Below are 27,069 nucleotides of genomic sequence, written 5' to 3' on the forward strand. Positions count from 1 at the left end.
TTGAGCATACAGAACATCCAAGCAGGACTAAGTAGAAGAGCAGCAGCAAATGCGAATAAACATCATTAAAATTGTATCTGCATAAATTTTCTTGAGTGATATCTTATACATTTCACACATAAATGAGGAGCATTCGGTAATTTCAGTCAAGTTATTCACCACAGCTAAAAAAAACTCTTGATCAATCCAAAACTATGGGAATAGTACAACATAATTGTCAAACAGCATCACACTGTAGGGTTGAAACATGTCAGGGCTATAGTTTGGAATAAGCTATGTTCATCAGTGCAAACAAGAATGTTAATCCTGCTTACATCAAGAAATTAACAATTCATGACAAGTTCGGCCGGAATTTAAATCAGTGGACAATATATATATATTTTTAGTGGATGGAAACAAAAACTCAAGAGAATACAGCCCAATCATTTTTATCTGTCCCAAATACAATCCCTACCAATTCCACATGTTACATTCTAAATAAATATCAGGACAATCTTGGGTTTGCAATATCTTATTGTCCAAAATATTTTACAAAGATATTTTAGTTCTGCCTTCCAAATCTTTGGCTCCACGTATGTAGGACTCCTACCCTCATCCAAATTCTTGGAAAAAAAACAAAGAAGTTCCGTTTTCATGCACGATCTTCATTGACATGATTTGGAACTTCAGCCTGGCTATCCAGAGGCATGTACTGTGCCATTATAGCTCTGATCTCTGAGTCCATGTATGACTGAAATATTGTGAAAAGAAAATTAGAATCCCCAAAGCATGAAATATACAAGACTTCACATTTATATTGCAACTCTTGACCTTATTAAAACATTCAAGAATAATCAGGCTCACTAAGTTCAAGAATAACGACCCATTCAGATATAGATTTTCTTATATGCTTGGATCCACCCTCAACCATGCCCATTTTCTCCTTTTAATGGTGTTTTCCCCTTCGAATGTTCCATTTATAAAATTTTAAGAAATAAAACATAACTTAAATGGATTATAAGAATTTGTGTGGCTAACTCCAAGTAGTTGGAAAAGGGTATTGAAGCTAAGTACATGTGCGCTTTAAGTCAGTGAACTTTGGTCGTGTATTAACTCATGGTCTTTGCTTCCACTAACCAAATCACAACCTATTCGTCTATAAATAAATGATTATGCTTGCTTTTTTAGTAGGGCTCATAACAGGTCAATTTTCAACCGGAGTAAGGTCAAATTAGGAGAGTGAAAGTGATATGTTGGTTCCAATGGGTCAAAACTATAAGACAAATTAAACTGGCATGTGAACTCAATAAGTTTCCTCAATCTACCGTTAGATACCTTCCTTTCTGGAATGTCTGAGTTCGTTTGTTAGTCTCCCTTGGAGCTCTGTTTCTTTTGCTTGTACTCATTGGGGTATGCCCCTCTTATTTCTGTACATTTGTTTCTTTTAATATATAGCTCAATTTTCCAAAAAACAAAAAAGATTTGAATCTGATTGATTATATTATATATAGTGGTGTTATATTATATGTACGTTAAACAATTCAATTAAAATATATTGAGTGATATTATTTCCATTCAGATTCGGATTGAGTTTGGATAATTGAATTCACATTCTCATCCGAACTCAGACGCAATAACTTAAGTTCAATGGGTTTCAAATTAACCACTAATCGTATTAGGATTTGGCCAGATCTACACTATAGCTGATATGTTTCAGTCATACCCTAAGCAGCACGGACACGGCAACACAGCAAATGGTAAAAAATTAAGTTACGGACATGGCGGGAACACTGCAAAGGTCTATATATATATATATATATACGATCCTATATTTTAATAGTAACATTTCTTTTCATCAACCCAACAATGAAAAATTCACAAAACATAAGAAGTAATGATCTATAAAAATAATTACTACCTCTGTCCCAAAAATAGTGTCATGTTTCGGGAACCGTGTCAGTTCAATTTGTGTGAGTCACGATTCCCTAAAAGTGACACTTTTTATGGGACGGAGGGAGTATCATTTAAGGAACTACAAAATTGAATCTACTCCACAACAACACTAATAGTTCTTTTTATTATTTATTATTTATTTTATATATTTTATGTGACGATCACCATATTATAAAAAATGTGCAAAGATATCGTGTCATCATATTTACACTTTAACCCATCTCTCTCTTTAGAACTATCTTAAAACTGCCTAACAATGTGATTTGCATGTCGGACATGCGTCCATGGCGTGTCTATGTTGTGTTTGCGGCATATCCAAAAAAAATAAAATTCCAAACACCTTTTGGCATGTCCAACGCGTGTTTGGCTGCATCCAACGGGTGTTGCTGTCCGACATGAATTCTTTGACCTTTTAGGTGTGTATGTGCTTCCTAGCGGCCTACCTTTAATTTTTTTTATCACTTGCTTATGAGAGATGGCTATTGATTTTTAGTTAAAACATAAATTGAAATTTGAAAACCTTATGTCATCAGGTTTTTATACAGCCTTAGATTGGAATTTTCACTTGAGGATCTGTAATACCCCGATAATTTTAAAAGATTTATTAATTAGGATTAATTATTTTATTTTATTTTTCAATGATTTATTTTATTTTATTGAGTGCTAGATTAATTATCTTATTTTAATTAAGTTATATTTCATGATTATGTATGATGATTGATTGTTTGTGTGGTTGATTATTGATTGAATTATTGGTGTGTTGATTTTATTGGTATTATATGACTTAGTTGTAAATTCTTGTTTGTTTATGTGCTTCATGTAATTAGTTATTTTAATTTCTGTATTTAATTAATTATCTTATTTATTTAAATTAATTGGATTGGGCTTAAGGAAAGTTGGACCAAAAGATGTGGTCTTGGGCTTGTATGAAACCTTATTGGGTTAATTAATGAAGGTCCGTGGTTATTTAATTATTTAAATGATCACTTTTGTATCAATTATATATATATATATATATATATATATAATTATATATAAATATAATTAATTAATAATTGTTATGGAAAGATATATATATAGATATATATTTATTGATATTTATAAGTATATATGATTTAATTAACTAATGAGTTAATTATGGAAGGAATATATATTTATATATATATATGTTTATAGATATAAATTATTTAAAGATTATTATTTTAATTCATAATACTAGTTGGAATAGGATTTGGAATTTAAGGTGTATAAAAATACATATAAGGCTTTAGGGTTAAAGGTTTTACACGTTAGAAAAATAAAACAGACAGAGAGAGGAAGAAGAAGGGCTGACAAGGAGGAGGTCGGATCTGAAAAGGAGGACGTCGGAATTGGAAGAGATAATTAAAGCTTAAAGCGTCGGTTTCGTTTCGAAACCTTCAGGCGAGTTTTCTCTATTTTTCCTCTTAGAACCTATAAGGATTTCATCTTAAGTATTAAGGCTCTAATTAAATTATTAATTTGGATTAATTAAAAGCATCAAGTTAATTTATTTTATTAAATTGTGTTTAGATATGATTATTTAAAAGTATGAATTATTATATATTTTTAATTTTGGATTATTGGATTTTATTTGTATATGTAGATGTTGGATATATATATTAAAATCAATGTATAGGTGGAACTGTGACCTAAGGGGATTAATTTTGGTTTTTATATTTTCTGGAATTTTTCTGTACTTTTCAGAATATTTTTAGAATTTGTTTTGTAATTTTTTTATATTCTGGAATTTATTTTAGAATTATTTTTATTAAATTTTAAATTAATTCTATGCACTCTGTGTGAATCGGCGCATAAATCAGGAGATGGGTGATTCGAGGTATGATCTAGTGTGGTAGAATGCATAGTAAAAGGTTACATCACTGATCTAGGCCATTGGAATAGTTTAAATATAAGGGGAATGATTCGGTGCATTACGGTGTACATAAAAGAGTGCGCATGTGAATCTGGACCATGGATTAAGTTTGGTCAACAGAAGATTTATCTGGTGTGGGTGCATACATGTGAGCTCAAGTGAGCTAATCTGGTGTGGGTGCGTTTGTGTGAGCTCAAGTGAGCTAATTAAGTGTGGGCGCGCTCACAGTAGTGTTTGAGCTTAGCCAATTATTTTGTCTGTTTGTGACATAAAATTAAAACGGTCATAACTTAGTCATTTTAAATCGAAATTGGGTCATTCTTGAGCTCAAATTCAAGGATTTTTCGTCCTCTTTCCAATGGTACCAATTTCATTATCAGATTCTTATCCTAATAAGAGATATTTACGTTTTAGTGAGACGGTGTCGGAAAACTATTTAAACCGGTATGGAGTATTTAAAGGAAACTATTTCTGACATATTTAGTTGCACTAATTTGGGTAAATATAATAAATTAATAATTTGTTATGGAAGGAAGTGTGTATATATATATATATATATATATATATATATATATATGTATATTGATTTTAAATAATCAAGGATTATTAAAGAAGGTGTTAAACACATATATACATTAAATAACATATGTGTAGGTATATATATATATAAATCATTTAAGATGATTAATATTATCATTCTTATTTGGCATATCTTAATAGGCTGGTTGTTAAATTAATGATATGCGTATAATATGCATGTGATGGCTATGTATGATTTAGCGTATTGTTAATTTTAAAGTTAATTCATGGTTAAAGTGTGGGCATGGATGAATTGTCAAATGATTAAATATATTACCTAAATATTTGTATGAATAGAATACATATATGGAAAGCATGGATGAATTGCTAATTAAATGTATGAATAAATATACCTGTGGAGGCATGGTTGAATTGCCAATGTATAAATAAATATACTTATGGAGGCATGGTTGAATTGCCAATATATAAATAAAAATATTTACAATGGCATGGTTGATTTGCCAAAGCATAATTACGTTGTTATGTGTTAGATGATTAAAATATCATCTATGGTTGTTGTATGTATGGATTGGATTAGGGTTAGATATTCTTAAATGAGAATAGTTTAGTACTTACTGGTTAGTGTATTATTTTCCATTAATAAAATAATATTGGGGAAGACGTGGATGATTTGTCAAAACTTGGATTTTGGATATGTGATTTAAACAATTAAAATCATTATCGGGTTGGGATTAAATAGAGTATTTCTTTTATTATAATTTGTTGTTTAAATGATTAGACAACTGACTAGGATTGGATTAAGGTCAAAGGAGTTTTTATAAAATGAAATGGTAGATTGGTTTAGGTATGAATATTATTTTAATAATTATTTAATAGGTATGGAAATTTAATAAACTTATTAATGGATGTGATTAGTATAGTATATATAATTATATATAGACATGTATATCGTGCTTTATTAAAGTTAAAACTTTATTAGGTTTTGGTTTTGATCAGAGATGATCTGCTTATTGGTTTTCAGAGGCCTGGTAGAGTGAACTTGCTCGTAGGGTTTAACCCACGATTTATTTTTTCAGGTTATTAGAGGTTCCAGTCTCGAGGTTGAGGATCCGCAGCTGGGAGGACTTATCCATTCTTTCTATTTATTTACAAGTAGGATATTATTATTGTTACAGTTGAGATTAGTATTTATTTGGTTGGAATTCTACAAAGTAACTTTTGGGTTAAGGGGTCCTTGAGTTACGGGATTCCCGAACTGTAACCATTTGGAAGTTATTAATGGATTTACTATTAATTAGATTTCTTCAGCGTTTTATTTTATTCTTTATTATTCATCTTTGTATTCTGTGCTTGTTAAATACTTAAATTGTTTTGATATCCCTTGATTTTGTGCGCGGACTTGATCAATCCGTGTTCCAAAATTAGGGGGTATCACAGGATCTGAATTGGACAGTAAATTCTATAAATAATTTATCTTTTGGCCAGTAAAATTTGTTCGTTCTACGTTGCATCTAAGCACACCCTCGTAATAATATTTGAGTGTGAAATTGAGTTTGTGAAAGAGGCTTCTAAGTTTAAGACCAGCGCTAGCACTGAAGTTTAAAGTGTCAAACACAATAAATATGGATTACCAATATCAGCCTAGAGAAATGTCATGTAGCAGACTTACCCTCAATCTGTATTTGTAAACAAGATATGCTCCACCAGCAGCCATGGACAAACCTATCAGAATGACCCAGACAGCAGCCCATGCAGATTTCACTTCAGCCGCCTTCTTACCTGCAGATGACCATTCATAATAAATGAAATCAGCAGAACTTAAGCTTCTATATACTTGTAAACAGAGCTACACTGCTTGGGTTGTGGAACTCACTTATGCAGGTATCATGGTCCCTGATATACAGAAGGTCTCCACTACAACTACAGTCATAGCTACCCCAGGTATTCTTGCAGCTGCATTCAGAGCACTGACATGCTTTCTTCTCCTTGCATTCATCAATATCTGTGCAGTTGAGAACGAGACACAAAATAAAAGACATGTCAATCAGGAAGTTACTTAAGTAGTTGGGACATATGATTTGTTAAGCCGAGCTGTATCTCAAATCAGGAACTTATTCACAGGGTGTATAGCTTTTAATACCACTTTCCATGAAAATGAGTTGCAATTGAAAAACTGCAATCTATTTCAACTTAATATCAGAGTTTCATTTGTTCCAAGAACTAACATAAACCTTATCATCACAATCATCAGACCAGCACAATTCTTCCACAATCAAGTTTCTTCAAAGCGAAAACTGCAGATTCACTTAAACTTTGAACATTGGTTATTGTTTGGTCAAGTATTGTTAAATCAAGTTAAAGTTAAAAAAATAGTACAATATCAAATCAGAAAGCCTCCTACTTCAGTAGGCTGTCCAAGTGACATGCCACTGACAGAAATATCTAATGAGTTACAGCATTTGTGCATACATGTTTGCACACAACACAAAGTTATTAGTGAGATGTGTTATCATCTTGATTAGTAGCAGCAATATTAATGAAAATAATAACTATTATTGTTATTACTGCAATATTGAAATTTATTAGTCTAGAAGCACGGATATGGCATGGAAAATGAGTACGACATAATACAGACACAACGATACCACAAGGGAATGACAATAAAACAATAATGTAATGTATTACTGTATATACAAAAATTAGTTTTTGCTCATTTTACTCATATTTGCATGATGAATGTAATCACTAATTTGGAGATTAAAGCTGGATGGATGGATGTTTTTGTTTTCTAAAATTTTATATTACTTTTCTATTCACACATAGTATCTTTTATAATTGCATTAAAACCCTTATTTTTAAAAAAATAATAATAATTGCAATATTATCTTGTCGTGTCCTGAAAGTGTCCCAAGCGCGTCCTTAACGTGTCCCTACCATGTCGATGTTGTGTCTTAGCCGAGTCCAACAAGGTTAAAAATAATAATTTAAACTCCAGGACATCCTAGCTATGTTGAACAAGAGTCTGGCCCATGTCAGTGTCTGACACCACCATGGCACCACCTAGAGGAGTGTCCATGCTTCCTAACTATGAGTGCTAACTTCTATCCTTGATGATAAATTCCATGTGGTAATAATACATCATAACCCATACTATATGTAATAATAATTCAATCACCATCTTCTCCTTTCCTAGATACTTAAATTGTAGAATACATTACTGAGTATTACACAATTTGTTATTTGTTCTATATGGTGCTTCATATTTGTTATTTTCATGTTCTTTTTCTTTTATTATGATTTGAGAATTTGCAATATGTGTCATATTCAACATTCTTATCCTTCATGATTTCTAAATATCAGGATAGAAAACGACCATCATAGCTCTAGAATCTAGATAGATATTCTTTCTCAATATTTAAAACTAGGTCAGTTAAATATAAATTATATTACACAACCATAACGTCAGTAACTAAATACTGGATTCTCCGCTGTTTTCTTTTGTAAGAGAAAATTAAAATTCAAATATTCACCTTCCCTCCAACAGAAACAATATCAATGGTGTTAATATTATGAGTATAGAACTTTTTTTTTTCAATGAAAAGTTTTGCAAGATGTAGAGTCTGTCAACTACTAGAAATCATATACAAAAAGTGTTTTATGGTTTTCTTCAAGGTATTTACCATTAATTGTAAAATATCATTGCTTGGTACAATGGTAAAAGATCTGGCTAACAAGTTCCGAGTACAAGAACAGCCACTTTGTGCAAAATATTGCCAAAGGTTGGAACTAATTAACTATCTCTAGCATTTATATATAAAAGATGGGAGTAGTGACCTAGAGTTTGCTCACTAAACAGAAATTTCCTAGTGGCACCAAAACAAATAGTCAGGTTGATGTTGCTCTTCACTGGGTTGATACATGTACAGAGCTATAACCTAATAGATAAAATGTTTCAAGACACTGCCTATACGTTAGCCCATGCCCATCTGCATGCGTTTGGGTTCAAGTCACAGCATGGTATATCATTGAGGTAAATGCTCGGGCAAGGGGGATGAACAATTGCAATCCACAGACTCCATCTGTGGATTGCCTATTTTCCCAAATCCAAAAGAGAGTTAAAATAAATCAGTCATGCTTGTTCCTTAAGATAGATAGTATGCGGAATCTGCTGTATATAAAATTATGTTACCACAATGTCCAGGTATAAGGTATATTGGTGCTCTCACTGAAGCTCACATTTGAGAAAGAAAATCATCTTTCCTAACATGACCTTAAAATATGACAACCTGATCTTGTAAGCTCTCACCTGTACAACTTTTGACACCATCACCTTTAAACCCTGCAGGACACTTGCATTTACCGTTGTCGACATCCTGTTGACAGCAAAATTGAAAACATCTATATGAATTTATTTATTTGATGAGGAAAATATATATATATCTTGAAATTGTTAAATGATCACCAACCACACAAGCAGAGAATGCGTGTCCATTTCGTGTTTCATGCCAACAACCTCCATTATTGATCTTGCAACGCCCAGGACCATTTGCTGCAAACAGAAAAGATATAAAAATTATAAATAGATGTATAACAAAACAACTAAAGCAAACAGAAAAGATATATAAGTAGATGTATAATGAAAAGACTATAGCCTGTTTGAAACCAAAACCATTTATTTTATTTTTCACAAAAATGGTGTTCTAAAACAATCAGCATGTGAAATGTGTATACTGTATACATATTTTTTATGCACACTTAATAGAAAAAAGGAGTGATTGATTTGTGATGCACCGTGGTCAATATGTGGTCAGGACAAAAAGACTCGTCAATTTATTGTTTTAGCCTTTAGGAGTTCAAGTGATTCTAAATCTAACACTATTTATTACCATATGGAGTGGGATGAACTTCAGGCAATCAGTATTTGTTTTTGAAGTTGTCTGGAGCCTAAAAATAGGCTTTGGTGGTAAAAGAGGAACAGCCCTACAGATAATAATTTATTCTCTCTCTCTCTCTCCTCTTTATTTTCCGTCTCTAAGTCTCTCTTCCATGGAGATTGAAATTCTTCGCTTAACATCTTCCACTTTCTTCTTCTTATCTTGTAAACAAGAGGTTGGAAGTTGCAATGTGCTCCTGTCTTGTTCTATTTCTCCTCTTTCTAACAATTTTTTTTTTTTATAATTAATAATAATTTATTTATCTGGATACATAATTATTACTTTAGCCTTGGACCCAAAATATAAATTTGAGGAGGTCAAGAACCATAGCTCAACATGTGGCCTATCTTATTACCACGGGAGCCACTAAAAGATGAAACAAGTGATTTACCAATCAGATGATTCACATTTCTCAAACACTCAATCTTGAAACCTCTAGCATTTATTTCCAAAATATTGCAATGATCTTAATATCATAAAAGGTCATGTGCTCTGGAATCTTCTGATCACTTTTTACCATGTAGTTTTATAGTCATAGATTCAATAAAACGTTAGCAAACCATGTAAAGAGGGTTCTTATTAAGCATAAAATAGTCAAGCTCAATAACTTTTCCGTTCTTCGTGCACCACTAATAATAATAAATGTATTCAATATCAGTCATTTGGAACCATAAAGCAATGACAAGTAATTCCCCAAGGCAGCAAATAAGTAGAGAACTGGCATAAGTTGCTGACTTTTCAGATTTGTTTTAGACACATTTAAGTGAAAATTGAATCAAGGAAATCAAGCAAAAGTTTAGATGTGATAATGACTGGGCATACATGCTCAAAGAGTTTATTTGGGGACAAATAGAAGGCAAAATAAATACTCAAAGGGATCAAAAAGGAAATTGCATTGCAGAATCCTTTGTATGATTACCAAATGATAGGCGGAAGAGAACTTTCTTCTCTAAAATCAAAATCTTATCAAGGCATTGAAGAGAAAATATGTTAAGAGAGGGTTTAAAAGACAAATGCAACTTAGCAACTACAGCTCATGCAGATACAAGAACTGAAAAACCAAGACGATGAGAGTCAAAATACCAAATATCTAAGGAGAGATCAAATTGTTGAAGAAAGCATACAAAAGCTAACTGATTTTTCTCCTCTATTCTAGCATTACAAGGATTCAAAAAATAATTAATGCAGAAAACCTACTTTCAAGAGGAATTTTCGTTTCTAAGCTCACAGATTTGAACACACCAAAGGATTAAACAACTATTAGCTTGGTGATTGTTTAATAGATTGAACAAAATCATATTCAAAGTCCCATTCATCATCTCAACGCTGCCATAACAAAAATTAAACATGCATTCCCCAAAATGTTTCTGGATAGGTGTAGGCACACGAACCCATTCCATGTGTATAATTAATGTTTTGGATAAGCATTTGTTACGATACTCCCAGTTCAAAGTTCAATCGGAGCATTTCTTGAATAGGTTGGTAAATTATCACACAGCAAAGAAACCAAGGCTATTGTTTTACCTTGGCAGGTGCTATAACCATCTCCCTTAAACTGCACACCATCAACCAGGGGGCATTCACACACTCTCCCACGAAACGTATCCTGAGTATATAAATGCAATTCTTAGCAATGTAAACAACCAGCCACCTGTAAATCTCATCATTTAAGACAAGAACCTTGCAGGCAGTGACGTTCGCTGTTTTATCTTGCCAGCAACCACCATTATTATCCAAGCATTCATTTGTCTCTACATCTGCAATAAGGAAGATTCCCGCTAAAACAACCCATCTTGTGAATAATAAGCACACATCTATAAAAGTTGCAATTTCAACATTCAGTTCCAAACTGGAACAGGAACTTACCACCACTCAAACAAACAGCTGGCTCAGTAGTTTCCTCGAAACCGGCGCAAATGGCTTTCAAAACAGCACCTCTCTCCAACTTTCCTGCAAACACATATTTTAGGAAGAACAGCGTACTTCCTTTTTAATTAAAGATACACAAGTAATAAAATATACCTCGGTACTGTCGATTATTGACAACAAGGGTAGGCAGTATTGTTACATCACCTCGCGATCCTTTCCCAACCTACAGAAAGTACTAGTCAAACAGTTTTACACGTTTAAAATGAGATCATTAATTTCAAAGGATTCCCTGTAGCTGTGAAGTTGCTAAGCCCTTCAAATTATTTCAATAAAAACACATTAAAAAGATGCATGTACTTGAGCATCTTGCTCTTCTTTCAGAACAGGATTGTCAGTATCAGCATTTGAGTCTCCCATACACTTCTCAATCTTTTTAATGTCAAGCCCTGTGCAAAAAGCAACGTGAACATAGATATTCATCAATACTGGTGGTATCCTTAAAATCAAAGGATGCAATGATAAGCTATTCACCTAGAGATCTGATAACATTATCAGCACATTCCTTGTTGTACTTCTTTTCCTTCATGGGACATCTAATTTGGAAATCAGTTACGTAATCCCACCATACCCAGGGCTTTTTGGTCTCATTTGCCACTTTAAACACACATAGCTGTCTTAAGTTTTCAAGAACCACATCTTTCCCTTCATAACCCCTGCTGAAATCCTGTTCAGGATCAGGAGCACAATATCTTCCATGATTAATACATTGGGACTTGCACTGTTTACTTATTGTGAAGGCCTGAGGACAGTACCAAGTTATATAATGGGGTGTAAATTGAGTATAGCCACCTTTATCAAGAATCTGAGCTGCACCCTTAAAATCCTTCACAAACGCCATCAACATGTCACATTTAAACCCACACTCATCATTGCTGTTGGTCCATAACTCATATTCCACACGGTCATCTGGGTGAGGAACAGCTTCTCTCCAATCAAGATTAACATTTACCATCTCCCCGCCACTAATTGCTTTCTTTAATTTTTCACCAAAACTTTTCTCGATTAGTGCAGACGGTATTGTTATGTTCTCAATATACTTTGCAGAAGAAATATCCTCTTCCGGCGTATCCATGGTTATCAATGCTTCCTCAATGTCATCTGCCACAAGCACAGCAGATGCACCGGCATTTTGGGCATTCCAAACCTTCAAAGCAAAAAAGCAATCTGGAGAAGAATAAAGCACAAAACTCATCATCATCATCATACTAGATCGATTAAAATACAACAAACAAAACCGGGTTTATACACTTTTCATTTGAAAGTAAAACAGAGTACAGTCACTTGTAATGAAAAATATCAAACCCAGCATGCACTTTACACATTCACATCCAAAAAGCAAATGCTAGTACTTCACCAGACAATCCATTCCACAGATGGGTTAATAATGTAGACAGGATCAAGTCAAGACTCAAGACCCTGAGAGCCATAAAAAGTGGTCCTTCAATCAACAAATTTAAGACCACAAACGTCAACACAGAGAGCAAAATCACAAAAATCTATCAAAGACTACAAAACGGTATTTCCAAAATTAATATAATAATCCAAATCAAACCTCAAACCCAAAACAGAGTGACAGGGAGCTAAGTTAATTAAAATAAAATAAAATAAAATAAACTCACCTCCACAACCAATCATTAAAAGGAGCACAATATCAGCTAAAATCAATTAGAATTAACAAATGGGTACCTCAAAAAGTAAATTAATCAACCTTATCATTCATCAATAAAACTAGCCAAAAAAAAACTAATTAATCAAAATTACAAAAAAAATAGTACCTCCACGATCGACCACAAGAAAGGTGGGCAAAGCACCGGACTTGGATTTGTACGAAATACCAAATTCATCGAAATTGCGACAACCTTTTCGGTTTTCTTTGGGGTACGCCGCCGTCCCAGCCATGCTACCACCATACTGAGGAATCCCAAAGTTACCAATGGCACTGTCGTGTGTGCCCTTGATGCTATCTGGAGATGTCACCCTCAAGCTGTTCTTTTCCACCACAAACCGAGCCCTCGCTGATGGGTTCAGATTCAGCAAAAGAAACCCTAGAAATAATGTTACTGCTGATCTCGGAAGCCCCATTCTACAGGAATTCTAGAGGGAGAAAGTAAAGAATTTTAGATGCTTGTTGTGATTCAGGAAATTTCCTGAGAATAATTTTTTTTTTAAAATGTAATGAAATCTCTGTACGGTACGGTTTTGGCAGTGATGAGAAGTGATGGCTATGCTATTGTTTTCTTCGTGTTACATGTTTTCATATATATATAATATGTGCGTGCTGTGTGTCTCGTGTCTCTCTCCATATATATATATATATATATATATATAGATACACATACATGTATACGTGTGTGAATCTAATCCGTTGTGTCTTTAACTCTTAAGAACTTATTAAAAGCGTAACTAAAATAGACTCTCTATCAGGTCTTGGGAAACAGTGGCAAGTATCAACGTCTCTAAATCCCAATTGATACATCTAATTATATATAGATTAATATATAATTATATGTATATATATGTGTAGATATATTATATCTTTCAGATTATTGTTGTACCTGTAAGTCCTGTACAATTACCCATACAACCAAATAATAAATTAAAACAAAGGTAAAAGAAAGATGACAAAACTACAATTATTTTAAGTGTTTTTAGCTAAAAAATAATGAATCGCCTCTCTCTCTCTCTCTCTCTCTCTCCCTATTATATTCGATATTATTAGTTGTTGATGTTAGTTATAAATTAATTTTTCTTCTATTAGAATATTTATGCTTATATTATATAGGGCAAAACCTTGACTTGTAACATTTTTAGTAAATCTTCCTCATTTAATTTTTTTTACCAAAAAACCCCCTTGATTTGTGGCCCTTTCCAATATATTTTCCTTATCTATTTTTTTACCAAAGAACCCCCCAACTATCTGGGGTAAAAGAGTTGATATTTGGATCAAAATACCTTTTTATTTAAACCTTAATTTTTTCAAATTTCAAAAATTCATATCTCACAACTCGTGCATCCAAATATTGCAAATAATATATACACGGCACAACCCGTGCATCCAAATATTACAAATAATATATGCACGAAAAGCTTATAAAACAAGGATGCCAGAAATATAAGATTTGTTTAACAAAACTTCATAACCAGAGAGAAATAGACAAGCTAAAAATCTACCGCAACAATTTTATTTTATTTTATTTTTTATAAAATACTCGGGTTATTTGTAAGAAAATTTTCAAAATTATTCATTTTCATATGGAGCATAACATATAAAAAAAATTAGCCCCAATAGAGACCGAATATTCATTTTTATTTATTTTAAAATGGTAAATCTATAAAAAGAACTAAAATACTTTAACACAAAATATGAAATCTCATTAAATTGATCTCTATTGGGGTTAAATTTTTTATATATTCAGCTCCGTATATAAATGAATAATTCTGAAAATTTTCTTGCAAATATCTAGAGTATTTTATTTTTAAAAAATAAAAGAAGATTGTTGGAATAGATTTTTAGATTGTCTATTTCTCTTTAGTTATGAAGGTTGGTTATACAAATCTTATATTTCTATAATCCTTATTTCATAGGCTTTCCGTGCATCTATTATTTACAATTTTTAAATGTACGGTTTGTGATATATAAATTTTTGAAATTTGAGAGAATTAATATTTAAATAAAATGGCATTTTGGTCTAAATATTAACTATTTTACCCCCCTTTGATTAGTTGAGAGGGGTTCTTTGGTAAAAAATTAGATAAGAGAGATTTATTGGAAAAATGTTACAAGTTGAGGGGAGTTCTTTGGTAAAAAAATAGATAAGGGGAGTTTATTGGAAAAGGTTACAAGTCGAGGGGGTTTTCTGTATTTTGCACAATTATATATATAAAAAAATTACTTTTCGAAAAAAAAAAAAAAAAAAAAATTATATATATATATATATATATATATATTTATGCTTATATTGCACTAATTTGGTTGGTGCAGTGCAAAAAGATAGAGGTGTTGTCAAAATGTGGATTTTAGTGAATTAAAATCTTGTAGCTAGCGTGACTTGTTGAAATAATGATAAAGTTGTTAAAAAATAATTAAAATACTAATAATTTAAAAAATGTACTCCGTATTTCATAAACAAATTCATTTGACATCCCTCAGTGTTTTTATTTTATTATTAGTTTTTTATTTATTTATTTTTGAGTCTTGATTTAGAGCTTTATTTTTTATTATTATTATTTTTCTTGATAAGAAGAATTTAACACACCCACTCATTTACCCTTTTTAGGGCTTGAACTAATCGTCATTTACTTTGAATAATTTTAGATGCCATAACTAAGGAATTCTTTAATCGTTAGATTCATTATTATAACCAATCCGGATAAGTAGAGAAAATATTTTTTTGTCTCTCACTATTGCTGGGATGTTATGATCTATTTTTCTAATAAAAGATTGAATTTAAATTCCAATAATAATAAAAGTGTAAAAGTGTTGCACGTTTACTTGAATTACACTTGATATATTTTTCTTGTTAAAATAAATTATGAAAAAAATTCATACTAATTTGATGAAATATTCTATATTAAATTTGCATAAGTTTGCCTTTAATTTTTTAAATTAATTATTTAAATAAAAATCTTAAATAGAAAATTTTGAAATATTTAAGTAATTTCTTAATTTTCATGAATATATTGCATTAAAAAAAGATATTTTTTATTTACGTAATTTATTAATTTTTCATGAATATTGTTTGAAAAAGAAGAAATTTTTTTATACTAAATTTTTTTAAACTGAGTATAATAAGTTTTATTATAATAAGTTAATCATTTTAGAAAATGATAGTTACAAATTTTTTTTTTTTCCATTTTTATAATCAATTGTACTAATTATAAAATTAAGGTAAATGGTATAAATAATATTTAAATAAGATAAAATATAATAAAAAATAATTTAATAAGAAATAACAAATTTAATAACAAAGGGTAAGATAGTCTTTTATGATGAGTTTGTCTTTAATTATAATAAATCAATAATTTAGGGGAATAATATTTTATTTAAAAAAATTAATTATAAAAAGTCAATAATTCAGTGAAGTTTTTTTTTGTCCTAAAATAAAACCCTTCGTAGAAGCCAAAAGATCGATAGATTCTTGAATTTATGGGAGCTTCTTTAAATAGAAGATGATAAGATATATTGCACTTCGCAATTCACGTCATCCACACGTACCAAATTCAAAAAATATTGATACCATGTAATTGACCCCTTCTGTTTTTAGCATTAAAAATAAACATGGATCATCATACTAGAAGACAATAGCCAGACTATCAAAATCAAAAAATAACTGGAAGGTAGGGGAGGATTTGTTGGACCCAAACACTGAATATTATATATATATATATATATATATATAAGCACGTTTGGTTAACAAAGGAGGTACCAAATCCAAGCATGCCACATCAAAACGCAATTTTTGAGCTACATGGACAAAGGTGTCAATATCATTTTCACCATCAGTGCACTTTCTGCCATGGCTTAAATGTTTGTCATGAGATACTTATTATCTTATCTATAATCATAATACTGTTACAAACAGATGGTGAAATTAGATGAAGTCATAAATGCAAGTTTGTTATGCAATGCTTTTTGTATAAATTGGATAATTTTAACTCAAATAAAAGTATTAGAAAGCCTTAATTAATTGCACCATCTGGATATATTTTTTTGCATTTCACTTTGTCAAAATGTGCTATTTTATTTAAGAGTAATGCCCATAATAATAATAATTATTATTATTATTATTATTTTGTAATTTCAAAAATAACATCCAACAAATACTTCTTGTGAGTAATGAATTCCAACAAGTACTTCTTTTAAGTAATGAATAAGAATAGAGTTTCTTTCCTCTTATCGTATTTATTTATCAGCTGATAAGAAAAATCGATTGAATATTTTTTTTTAATCATTTTTCTTTATTTAACTAAGTTCAACTTAACAATTGTGTCCTGACTCTGGTCATAATTTGAAACACATGAGAAATTCCTTCACAAACAAAAAGGGTATGATGCTTAGTAACTTGGGAGCATAATACACCCTATATATAATATGATGTTTTTGGTGATTTAGGGTTTGGTTTTTTTGACAAACAATGATAGTCTTGTGGTTCCCTTTAATCTTTAATTGTGGTCCAACAGACCATACATTGATATTCTTTCCATTAAAGTATTGACCAACAATCACATGGTTAATACATGAAAGGTGCTCTTTAACTTGCCTTTGTTTTCATGTTGGATAGCTTCCTTGCAACAGTATGCAATTATAAACTTTTAAAAAAATTACCAACCAAAGAGAGAGAGAGAGAGACCAAGAATAATTTTCTTAGCCATGAGAAACTGATATCATCGTTTTCCTATTTGTTTTTCAAATAAAACAAGAGAGTAGAAGTTAGTTTTCAGCAGTACTCAAAATCAACATTGTTAATGACATGTTCATCAGATATCGAAAATTTTGCAAAAATGATGTGCATAAAAACTTAAAAACATTACTGATAGCAACCACACACAACAAACAACCTGAAATTCTGCGAATTCGATGACTGAAAAATGTAAAATAGAATTAAATAAATAAATAAAATCTAATGTATATGATGTACACTTTAGAGGCATGTACTAGACCAAGCATCAGCTAGCTCACTAATCATATACTTGCACAAGATATCATTCCATTTTATATAACAAAATCATCAGTAATTGTTTTATATCTACTGAAAGAAAGAAACAGTTAAAGAAACAAACTAAGTACATAAATCCATGGAGAATACAGGATTACGCCGTAAAGAATTAGGAGGAGAAATATTCACAACGATTACCTATTTCTATATGCTCTTAGTTTTGATCGGATCATTGTGTAAGTTTATTGGACTTGTGATGGCTCATCACCTCCGAGTGCTCAACTTTGAACTGTTGCATTAACATTTTCTAAAGCCATGGCTGTCCTCTCCACATTCTTCAACAAGACACTATATATTTTGTTCTTCACCCTTTCACAAGCTCCTATTCCGGTGTCCTCTGTCGTGGAACTTTCTTTGGATCCGTTCTCTTTACAGACAACCACATCTAACCAATCATTCACTCTCTTGATCTGATACATCATCCCAGCTATTTGGCAATCCGATTCTATGGAACTGGTTTTACAGTCAACCTCATCTAAAAACTTATCAATATAGCAAAGAAACCATCTCTGGCATTCATCCTGCAAGGAATTAGATAGGTCAGCAGCTGCGCACAAAGCACTTCCTCTCGCCCAATCCGGCTGGTCATCCTTGTCGGCTGCCAATCCATTTGGGATCTCTACATTCTTCACCTGCTTCTGCAAGAGAGATGCACTCTTTGATTTAGGGGCCCAATTTTTTATGCTTGATTTCTTCACTGTGTTGGTAGCATCTCTAGTTGTAGTTACAGGTTTGGGAGAGGACGAGCACGGGGAAAGATCAGATTCAATGGCTGATTTGATCCATGAAGTTGCATTTTTCTTTCTTTCCAGTGCCAGATTCAACGCTTCCTTGACTGAACCTGCACTGTTAGAATCGGTATCTGATGTTTTCGGTGGACTGATTTTTGTCAATGACTGCACTATTAGTCTGCTGTGAGCCAAGTCATCTTGAAGATCAAAAAATTTATCAACTAATATATGTGAATCACCCCCTTTCGTTAACTGGAACTCTGAGTATGTGCTGGACAAAACAGAGGAAGCCGTGAGTTAGCAACTCTAGGTGATAACCTGAATCACTCACAATCTCTACCTATCAGACTCTTTATGTCTCAAAGAATAAAACAAAAGGGACACATTCAATTGGAGTGATGCACAAAGAAAAATATGCTACATATAAAATAAGCCATCCTATTGTGCTTGCACAATCCGACATAGAAGTCAGCTGGAAGCTCATTAGTGTGATAATTATGCATTGGCAATGGTGGAAACTGGATGAGAATACAATTAAACTAAAACTGAAAAGAGGGCCAAGTACAAAGGAAAAAATGAATTGAGTTACATTCATTTGGTAATTAGGGAAAAATAATTTCTGAAACACCTATATTCAGTCTTCATTGAGGTGTGCACGTTCGTTTCTTGAATCTGAGCCAAAATTGCATTCCTTTCCAGGTTTCTAAAAGGTAGTCCTAAAATTTTTAATTGATGGTGGCTCTTGCATTGCAACAACAATGAAAAAGGCTCCAGACATCAAGTTTGGATAACATAACTTCCAATAATATGCCAGATCAGATACACACAACAATTGCCACTTCTATATGTTGACACTAGCAATTCTTCAGCAAATTTGGCAGGTATATCCTTTTCGTGCTCTTTATTTAATGCACGGCCCATGTCCTGGATTATCTATACAGGTCCTCTGGACATGGTTTCAAAGACTTACCATCTCAATTTCACTAAACCTATAATGTCACCCGAATTCTTTAAGCTACCAAAAGGTAAAATTACTTTAGTATCTCATAAAGGACGTGTCGATTTGTATCTTCCCTTAAGCTTGATAATGTTTTCTCTCTGCATTCAATTTAAACCTCTTGTCTGTTATCCAATTGACAAAGTCACAAAAATACATTAAGTCTACAAAAATAGATAGAATCAAAGAAAAATGAAAGTAACGATTTGAAGTTTAAGACAGTGAACAAAAAGTGGTCTATGTGTGTAATGAGCATTTGTGTAAAAATTGATGGACTAAAATGAGAAGTATACATATGAACAAATTACAAGCCGATCAAGTGTTCCAGATCATGTCCTTTAAGACCCTACGTGTGAACTTATAGAGAGAACAGATTTCGTTATGTTAAGTCCATTATTTTCTGGGGAAAAAAAAAAATCCTGTACGTATCATTTTCTGAAATCTTTATCCACAAGCTCCTATTTTATCTAAAGAACTAGATCATAAAAAAGATTAAGTTAGTTGAAAACCGAAAAACCAATAACAAAAAGATAAGATTCTAATCAGAAACCATCCAGAACCACAAATAGCCACACCTTAAGCATTTGGCCAGTCTCTCAGCAGCACAAGCCTCTTGCAGAGCCTCAACTGCAGTAAGCAGAGCAACATTTCTATGCCTTATCACCTCCTGCAGATCATCCAAGATGGAAATAATGATTAGTTTCTTGACATATAAAATAGCCCAAGCTGCCAAGCACCATAAAGATGAATTTACTCTATGGTTGGACCTTATTACCTTTCCAAGCTTCACGAGGCTTGAGGGGAGAGATTCCCATGAGATTTTAATTTCTTCTCCTTTTCTATCATTGACTGAGCTGCACATCACTTCCTCACCATTTTTTCTTGGAACAGGGATCTTGCTCCTGTTGGAATTTTTAACCGATTTCACACTTGGACCACAAACTCTCTTCCTTCTTGTGGAATTCGAATTTTCATCAGAGCTATCGGACCTCACAGGATGAACAGGAGAAATCTGTCTATATGGAAAGAATACAAATGCAATTCACTAAGGTAAGGAATTCACACTAGTACACATGAACTAAATAAAAGCAAATTCACCTCAAAATTCACCACAAACTAATTTTATCCCATCTAGCTTCATGTTATATATTTCACAAATTAATCGGTAATAGTTATTGGCCCAAATCAGAATTTGTCCATATTTCTTAATATTCAATCTTTGGGCAATCCAAATCCAAAATTATTAATTATTTTTATCAAAGTTGACTATATTTCCCGATTATCTGCGCAAAAGTTTAGCTTAATTAACAAATGTATCCAACTCAGAATTTCATCCACATTATTGTTTCTGGATTTCACAAAACATTTCAAATCTGCAGTTGGACATATTCTATTAAGTTTTAGGCCTATTTAATTTCAGGTGCTGGTCCAATTCCAGATTCGTCTAACTTCAACTATGATTGAATTTGCCATGAAAATGATAACATGATGAAAAAAAGGAGTCATTGAGAAACTCACACAAGCACTACGGCTACGAGTCACTGGTCTTATCTCATGCTTGACAACCGAAGAATCGAAAATTCCCTTCACCCCCAAAATCTCCATCTCACTCCAGCTTCTTCTCTTTGATGTCTGTAGAAACGAGGCAGACGCCTTTGGACTATCAGAATCACTGTCATTGTCAGCAGAAGCTGATTTACTTCTTCGTAGAACCCCCAAACCACCCAAAATTCTCTTCTCAATATCACAACTTTTACTGATGCAATTGAAGACCCTTCTTTTCTCACTGGGCCGAGCTTTGGATGCACTCAGAGACCGGTTCTTTACCGGAGTTTTTTTCTCCCCAACATCCCCCTTCCCTGTTATGGACTCAGAATCAGAGAACCCACAAATCTTTTTCTCAGAAACAACAGTCTTTTCCATTATGGACTCTTCATTGGACTCCTCAAGAAACTTCACCAAATTAGCAGCCAGAACTATATCTTCCGGAGTTCCATCACACGGATGTCTACCGGGGACAGGCCTTACGCCTCTGAGAATCGGAACCGGCAGTGCCTCCTCCAACTTCTGTACATATATGAACTGCCCAAGTTGTAATTGGTTACTCAAAATCATCTCATCCTGTTCTTGAGGCAAAGAGACATAAATGGCGTGAGTCGAATCGGAGACCTTCAAGTAAAACCCTTTGTTAGGCCAAAGATCACCTTCTTCCAGAACAGGGATTATGCTTCTTATCTGCAACAAAACTCGTTTACGATCATCCGCTAGGGTTTCATCCACCGTCATGTCTTCAAGAAGCTTAACGAGAACTCCAGATTTCAAAACAGTCATTGTTGCAAGAAAAGCCAAGAGAAGACACCTGACGTCTTGTAATTGAAAGATTATACAAAACAATAGTGTGTCGAGTGGTTTTATTTGAAACATTCGATCAAAACCCTAGAAAGAAAGATTGGGTTGGATAAGCAAAAACACGAAATGGGTAATGGAAAATCTATAAATAGGGTAGTGAAAATCGAAGAAAGATCGATGTTGTGTCCAAATTTAGGGTTTTACAGACTGTGAGACAGCTAAGTCGTCACAGAGCAATTGAAATTGGGGGATAAAGTGTCGGAAGATTTTTCAGATGACGAAATGGGGAAAGAGAGCGAGAGAGACGCAGTGGATCGGAATGAGTGGTTGTAAATCAGTTTGGTGGCGAGGAATTACACCTGCGCTGGCTATTTATGTTTTGAGTTAGGGTTTTGAAACCGACCATATCGCCATTGAAGGCGGGAAATGGAAGGCAGTTAAAACCGTTAGAGCTGGCTCCATCTCACTGAGTACTATTCTCTTGGGCATAGACCATGGTCATGACATACCCGACATAATTGGCATCTTTGTATCAAAGATCAAAGAGTAGCGTCACAAAGGGCAAAGCAGAATTGGCAGGGTTTTCAAAACCAAGCCTTTAAGGTCTTGCTTTTTTGAGGTTTCGTTTTTATTACTTAAATGATTAACACGTATTTGGTCTTTTGTTTCAAGATGAAAAAGTAGTCAACATTTCTTTTTTTTTTGATTTATTTATTTATTTTTTCACAAACTCACTTTGCCTCGCGACTTCAACTCTCAATTTAAAAGAAAAGAAATTTTATTTAAACATTTTAGGGGTTTGGGTAATTTAGAAAAGAAGACTTTAAGCAAAATTAATTCTTCATAATGACACAATTTTTTTAGTAAGAATTTTTGCAGAACGCAGAATTTTTTTGACTTCTTAAGAAAATTTTTAGGAATTTACAATATTGTCCTTCTCTCTTGTAAGTTTCATGCATTCCAAAAACATGAAATTGTAATTTCACTTTTAGAGATGAAAAAATAATTTTTTTTAGCTGACTCACACATCCCACTTTAACCCTTTGGGTAAACTCTTAAATTTTCAAATTTAGAAGGTGACTGAAATATCATGAGGCTATTGCTCTTGTTAAAAAATAATATTTTTATTAAAGCAAAAAAATTGCAAAATTACAAAATAAAGTTTGTTTTAGGACCACAATTAATATAATCTGATTTATTTATCTTCCATTTCAGCTATTGTTGCATGTGTCTAGTTCTGTTAGAAGCAAACATATTACTTTTCTAGAGATAGAGTTTTTTTTTTTTTCTTTCTTTCTTTTAAATCTATAAATGTCAAGGAATTAAGAAAACTTTACAGAGAAAATAACAAACAAAACGATTAATAAAATAATCAAAACGGTTCAACAACACAGTGACACTAACCAAAGATGTTGCCCAACTTAGAACTACATATTATGGGAATGTCTATAGTCCAAAAGTATCATTAAAAGAGATAATGGTGCAATTCAATTTGTTCACTAATCAGAAGCAAAACTAATCACACTCATTTGATTCATCATTCATCAATCATCCTCTAGATTAATGGGGAAAGAGGCTGAGAGGGAGAGCTATAATGGCGACCTTGCACGATCAATGTTTTTTTTTTCAAGACGATTCATTCACCGGAGGTATTACGATTAAATATCCCGATAAATATTAAAATCACTTAATTTGTATGGTATATAGTTAGATTCTATCTAATTTACTCGGTTTATAATTGACATTGAATACTAAATAAATATGAAGCTGCGTAAATGAAAGAATGAAAGACTTCAAAGTTATATATGTACATACATGGACACACGCATATAAGAAAAACAGAGAACACATGCTAAAAGCTACAAAATGGAAAAGAAAAACAGAAAAGCGCTAGAGGAAGGGTTTGAACCTTCGGCCTTGTGGTTAACAGCCACACGCTCTAACCAGCTGAGCTACTCCAGCTCGGCGCTTCACAAAATAAATAATTAAATAATAATATTATATATAATTAAGTAACCTATTTGCTCATTAATTACTTATTCTATTTTCCGTCTTGATTCACATGTGTACATTAGTACATATATGTGTGTGTGTGTGTGTGTATAAATATATATGTGTGTGTATATGTGTGTGTGTGTGGGTGTGTGTGTGTATAAATAATTAGGTTACTTTTTATTATGATATTTATTACTTATCAAACCTTCTTTTGTCTTTAAACTGTGAATTTTATTTTTATTTTTTTCCAAAAAACCTCCCACAGCGAGTAAGTAAAATTTAATTCCACAATTTTATTTGACTAAAACTCAATTCCATAATTTTACATTCAATTAAAACTTACAATATTAAATATTCACATTTAAAGCGTGTGTGTGTGTATATACATATATATATATAATGTAATATAATATAGGGAATTTCTTTTTTAAAAAAAAACTAGGTTTGATGCTATAATTACAAATATGGCATTTATGAAAAAAGAATTAAGTAGAAGAGCTACTAAACAAAGCAAATTACAAATACGACCACTTGCACAATTATGGTCCAAAATACCCTTAAGTCCTTTAAATATTTCCATCCTTCTCCTCTTTATATCATACACGCGGTTACAAGTGGGATTTGTCCTACATCGAATCTGGATGGAAAGTGAAAGTTATTTAAATGGGTGGGTATAAAACACTATTCAACAGTTTGAACTTTTGGGTAAATGGTCAAGCGCCCATCTGTTACGATTGGTATCAGAGCCAGACCCAGTTCTTGATCCGGTATCACGCTAAACGCCTAGCTCAGAAGGCGTCTGGGTGAGCCACCTGGGTAAGCAGGGTGACCCGACCGCAATGAGGGCGTTGCGCGAGTTTGGGTGGGGAAGGATGTTATAAGTAGGACTTGTTCCACATTCGATTTACATCGGATTTGGATAGGAAGTGAAATAGGTTTAAATGAGTGGGTATGCATAGCACTACCCAACAGTTTGAATTTTTAGGTAAATGAGGAAGCGCCCACCTGTTACACACACCCATATATGTTTAGACAACCACCGTTGGCGGCTGCGCCACCGCCACCACTCTCAGGTACAATGCAGCCATTGTGTTCGACATCAATGGCTTGGAAAATCCTATAAAGCTGTAGCTCCTTATCATCCAAATACCTCCTAAACTTCTGGTTATCGACCCGGCCATCTAGCATCACTAACCCTCCTTGGCATACTTATACTTCGCCGGAATTTGCAGCGCCGAGAAACCACCTCAATCTGAGCATAGTCCAAGTATCCAACACTGGCAGTGTCAAAAAATTTGAAGAGACTCTGAATTCTGGTGTCCCTTTCTTCCTTAGGGTATGTTTGGTATGGATGATTTAAGGGGATAGGGAGAGAAAAGAAAAGAAATGATAGGATATGAGTGTGTTTGGATGGATTAAATGAAGAGAAAAGAGTGGATAGGGAGAGATAGGGAGGGATAACTATCCCTCCTTATCTCTTATTTGCTTTCTCTCCAATTTTGAGAAGATATGGAGAGAAAGCATAGTGATTTTAGTGGTATTTTAATAATACAAAAATTAGCCTCCATAAATCAATATATAGATTTATTATTCCATTCAAGTCCCATGTTTGTTTTTTTTTTTTTTTTTTTTGGAATTACATGTTATGTTTGTATTTGATCCACACTCACCGGTAGTAGTTTTTCACTTTCTCTTTCCCGGACTCCAATTGAAGAATAAAATCTGAGATTCATATTTTTTTTTTTTTTTTTTTTTTTTTTTTTTTTTTTTTGCAATTTAATTTATTTAATCACAAAAGAAAGAAAGAACAAAGGGTACCTACAACAGGCAAGCCAAGAAAAAAAAACTACAACAAACATGTTCCCAAAAAAACAAATTAGCAAAGCATTTGTTCAAACTTATTTTGCATTTCACAGGAAATATCCAGTAAATGGTTTCTAAATAAGCCATCCAAAGAAAACCAATCTAAAGAACAAATTTGTTGAAAATATGAATAAAAAAAAAGGAAATAAAAGAATAATTAAGTTCGGGTTTCTCAAGAATAATGTGTGAAGTGATTATGAAAGGGTAAAAACGTAATTTGTCCACTATCCTTTCTTTTCTTTTCTCCCTTGTCTATCCAAACATACCCTTAATTTCTTGCAATAGCGAGAGAACATGGTCCATCAACACCGGACCCACCTTCTTCACTGAATGAGTTACTCAAAATTAAATTGGACGGAATTAATTTTAAATTTTGAAATAAATTTTTAAAATTTCAACTTTAAGAGTCAATTCCATTCTTCCAAACGCAACATTAATAAATAAATATATATTATTCGCCTCAAATGTGGATTGATTTTTAAGTGACTTTTGTTGTTATTCATAAGTGACAATGGATCTTTATTGGATAATATTTTTCTTGCCAAGAAAAATAAAAAAGAATTAGAGTACCACCAAAAGAAATAATAAAAAAAAGAAGAGAATTTTTGTATCATTATGACGTATTGGTGTGTTAGTTTTCAACTCTCCATGTATTGCCAATTGGGCTTTTGCACGTAAAAGCCAGCCTTGGATTTGGATGACGCAGTCAACGATGGATGGATGGATGGATTGCGAGTTGGGACAAGTCATTTATGGGAGAACCGAAATCAAATTTGTATTCCAATGTCATTATTAAATTTTCCTCCTCCAGTTTGAATTATTCTGACATACACCTATTACTTTTCACCAAATTTTAGTTGATTTAATTAAATTTTTTCTTCACTTTTTTCTTTTTTCTTTTTTCAAATGATGATTTTGCCTTAATCATGACAAATGACCTTTATAATCCTCCCACATATTTAAATCAATTAGCACCCCCAAAAAACCAAAAAGTGACTTATCTGTTTGTATTTTTATTATTATTATTTTTTTTTAACACCCGCATGCCAACGTGTGTAAACAATGACGGACCCAAAATATTGCACGAGAGAAAGCGGGCAGTAATTTTATAAATAAAAAAAGTTTAATTGGGGCAACTGCCTTGCTGAGCCCTTAATGTGTGTTTCGGTGTGTGTGGAATTAGGGTCCC

General features: G+C 32.7%; 2 protein-coding genes and 1 non-coding gene across 3 annotated transcripts; all 3 read right to left on the reverse strand.

The window, feature by feature from the left end:
- Window positions 1-349: 349 nt before the first annotated feature.
- LOC132294152 (vacuolar-sorting receptor 3-like) lies at window positions 350-13,509 on the reverse strand. Its single transcript, XM_059791905.1, has 12 exons — window positions 13,005-13,509; window positions 11,701-12,393; window positions 11,527-11,615; window positions 11,323-11,392; window positions 11,167-11,250; window positions 10,981-11,057; window positions 10,825-10,906; window positions 8,833-8,915; window positions 8,673-8,739; window positions 6,240-6,368; window positions 6,036-6,145; window positions 350-730 (listed from the first exon to the last, which is right to left on the reverse strand). The coding sequence occupies exons 1-12, from the start codon at window positions 13,309-13,311 to the stop codon at window positions 632-634; spliced, it is 1,890 nt and encodes a 629-aa protein (XP_059647888.1). The 5' UTR covers window positions 13,312-13,509; the 3' UTR covers window positions 350-631.
- Window positions 13,510-17,818: 4,309 nt separating this feature from the next.
- On the reverse strand, window positions 17,819-22,868 carry LOC132294151 (uncharacterized). Its single transcript, XM_059791904.1, has 4 exons — window positions 21,192-22,868; window positions 20,449-20,685; window positions 20,249-20,340; window positions 17,819-18,947 (listed from the first exon to the last, which is right to left on the reverse strand). Exons 1-4 carry the CDS (start codon window positions 22,095-22,097, stop codon window positions 18,164-18,166), a joined length of 2,019 nt encoding a protein of 672 aa, XP_059647887.1. The 5' UTR covers window positions 22,098-22,868; the 3' UTR covers window positions 17,819-18,163.
- A 1,042-nt stretch (window positions 22,869-23,910) lies between these two features.
- Window positions 23,911-23,984, reverse strand: TRNAN-GUU (transfer RNA asparagine (anticodon GUU)). Its single transcript has one exon. It is a non-coding gene; the product is annotated as a tRNA-Asn (tRNA).
- Between the last annotated feature and the right edge of the window lie 3,085 nt (window positions 23,985-27,069).

Source organism: Cornus florida, unplaced genomic scaffold (genome assembly GCF_030987335.1).
Source record: "Cornus florida cultivar Cherokee Brave unplaced genomic scaffold, ASM3098733v1 CherokeeBrave_3.0.0_Hap2_Chr02, whole genome shotgun sequence".
Taxonomy (NCBI): domain Eukaryota; kingdom Viridiplantae; phylum Streptophyta; class Magnoliopsida; order Cornales; family Cornaceae; genus Cornus; species Cornus florida.

What these genes read in the sequence shown, in the direction of transcription:
- LOC132294152 (XM_059791905.1), bottom strand. Translation starts at nt 13,311, where the DNA reads ATGGGGCTTCCGAGATCAGCAGTAACATTATTTCTAGGGTTTCTTTTG. An exon ending in TCTTGTGGTCGATCGTGGAG is followed by an intron (nt 12,394 to 13,004) that starts GTACTATTTTTT and finishes ATTCTTCTCCAG; the next exon opens with ATTGCTTTTTTGCTTTGAAG. An exon ending in AGCTGTTTGTTTGAGTGGTG is followed by an intron (nt 11,058 to 11,166) that starts GTAAGTTCCTGT and finishes TCCTTATTGCAG; the next exon opens with ATGTAGAGACAAATGAATGC.
- LOC132294151 (XM_059791904.1), bottom strand. Translation starts at nt 22,097, where the DNA reads ATGTTTCAAATAAAACCACTCGACACACTATTGTTTTGTATAATCTTT. An exon ending in GCCTCGTGAAGCTTGGAAAG is followed by an intron (nt 20,341 to 20,448) that starts GTAATAAGGTCC and finishes GATGATCTGCAG; the next exon opens with GAGGTGATAAGGCATAGAAA. An exon ending in AGACTGGCCAAATGCTTAAG is followed by an intron (nt 18,948 to 20,248) that starts GTGTGGCTATTT and finishes TGTTTTGTCCAG; the next exon opens with CACATACTCAGAGTTCCAGT.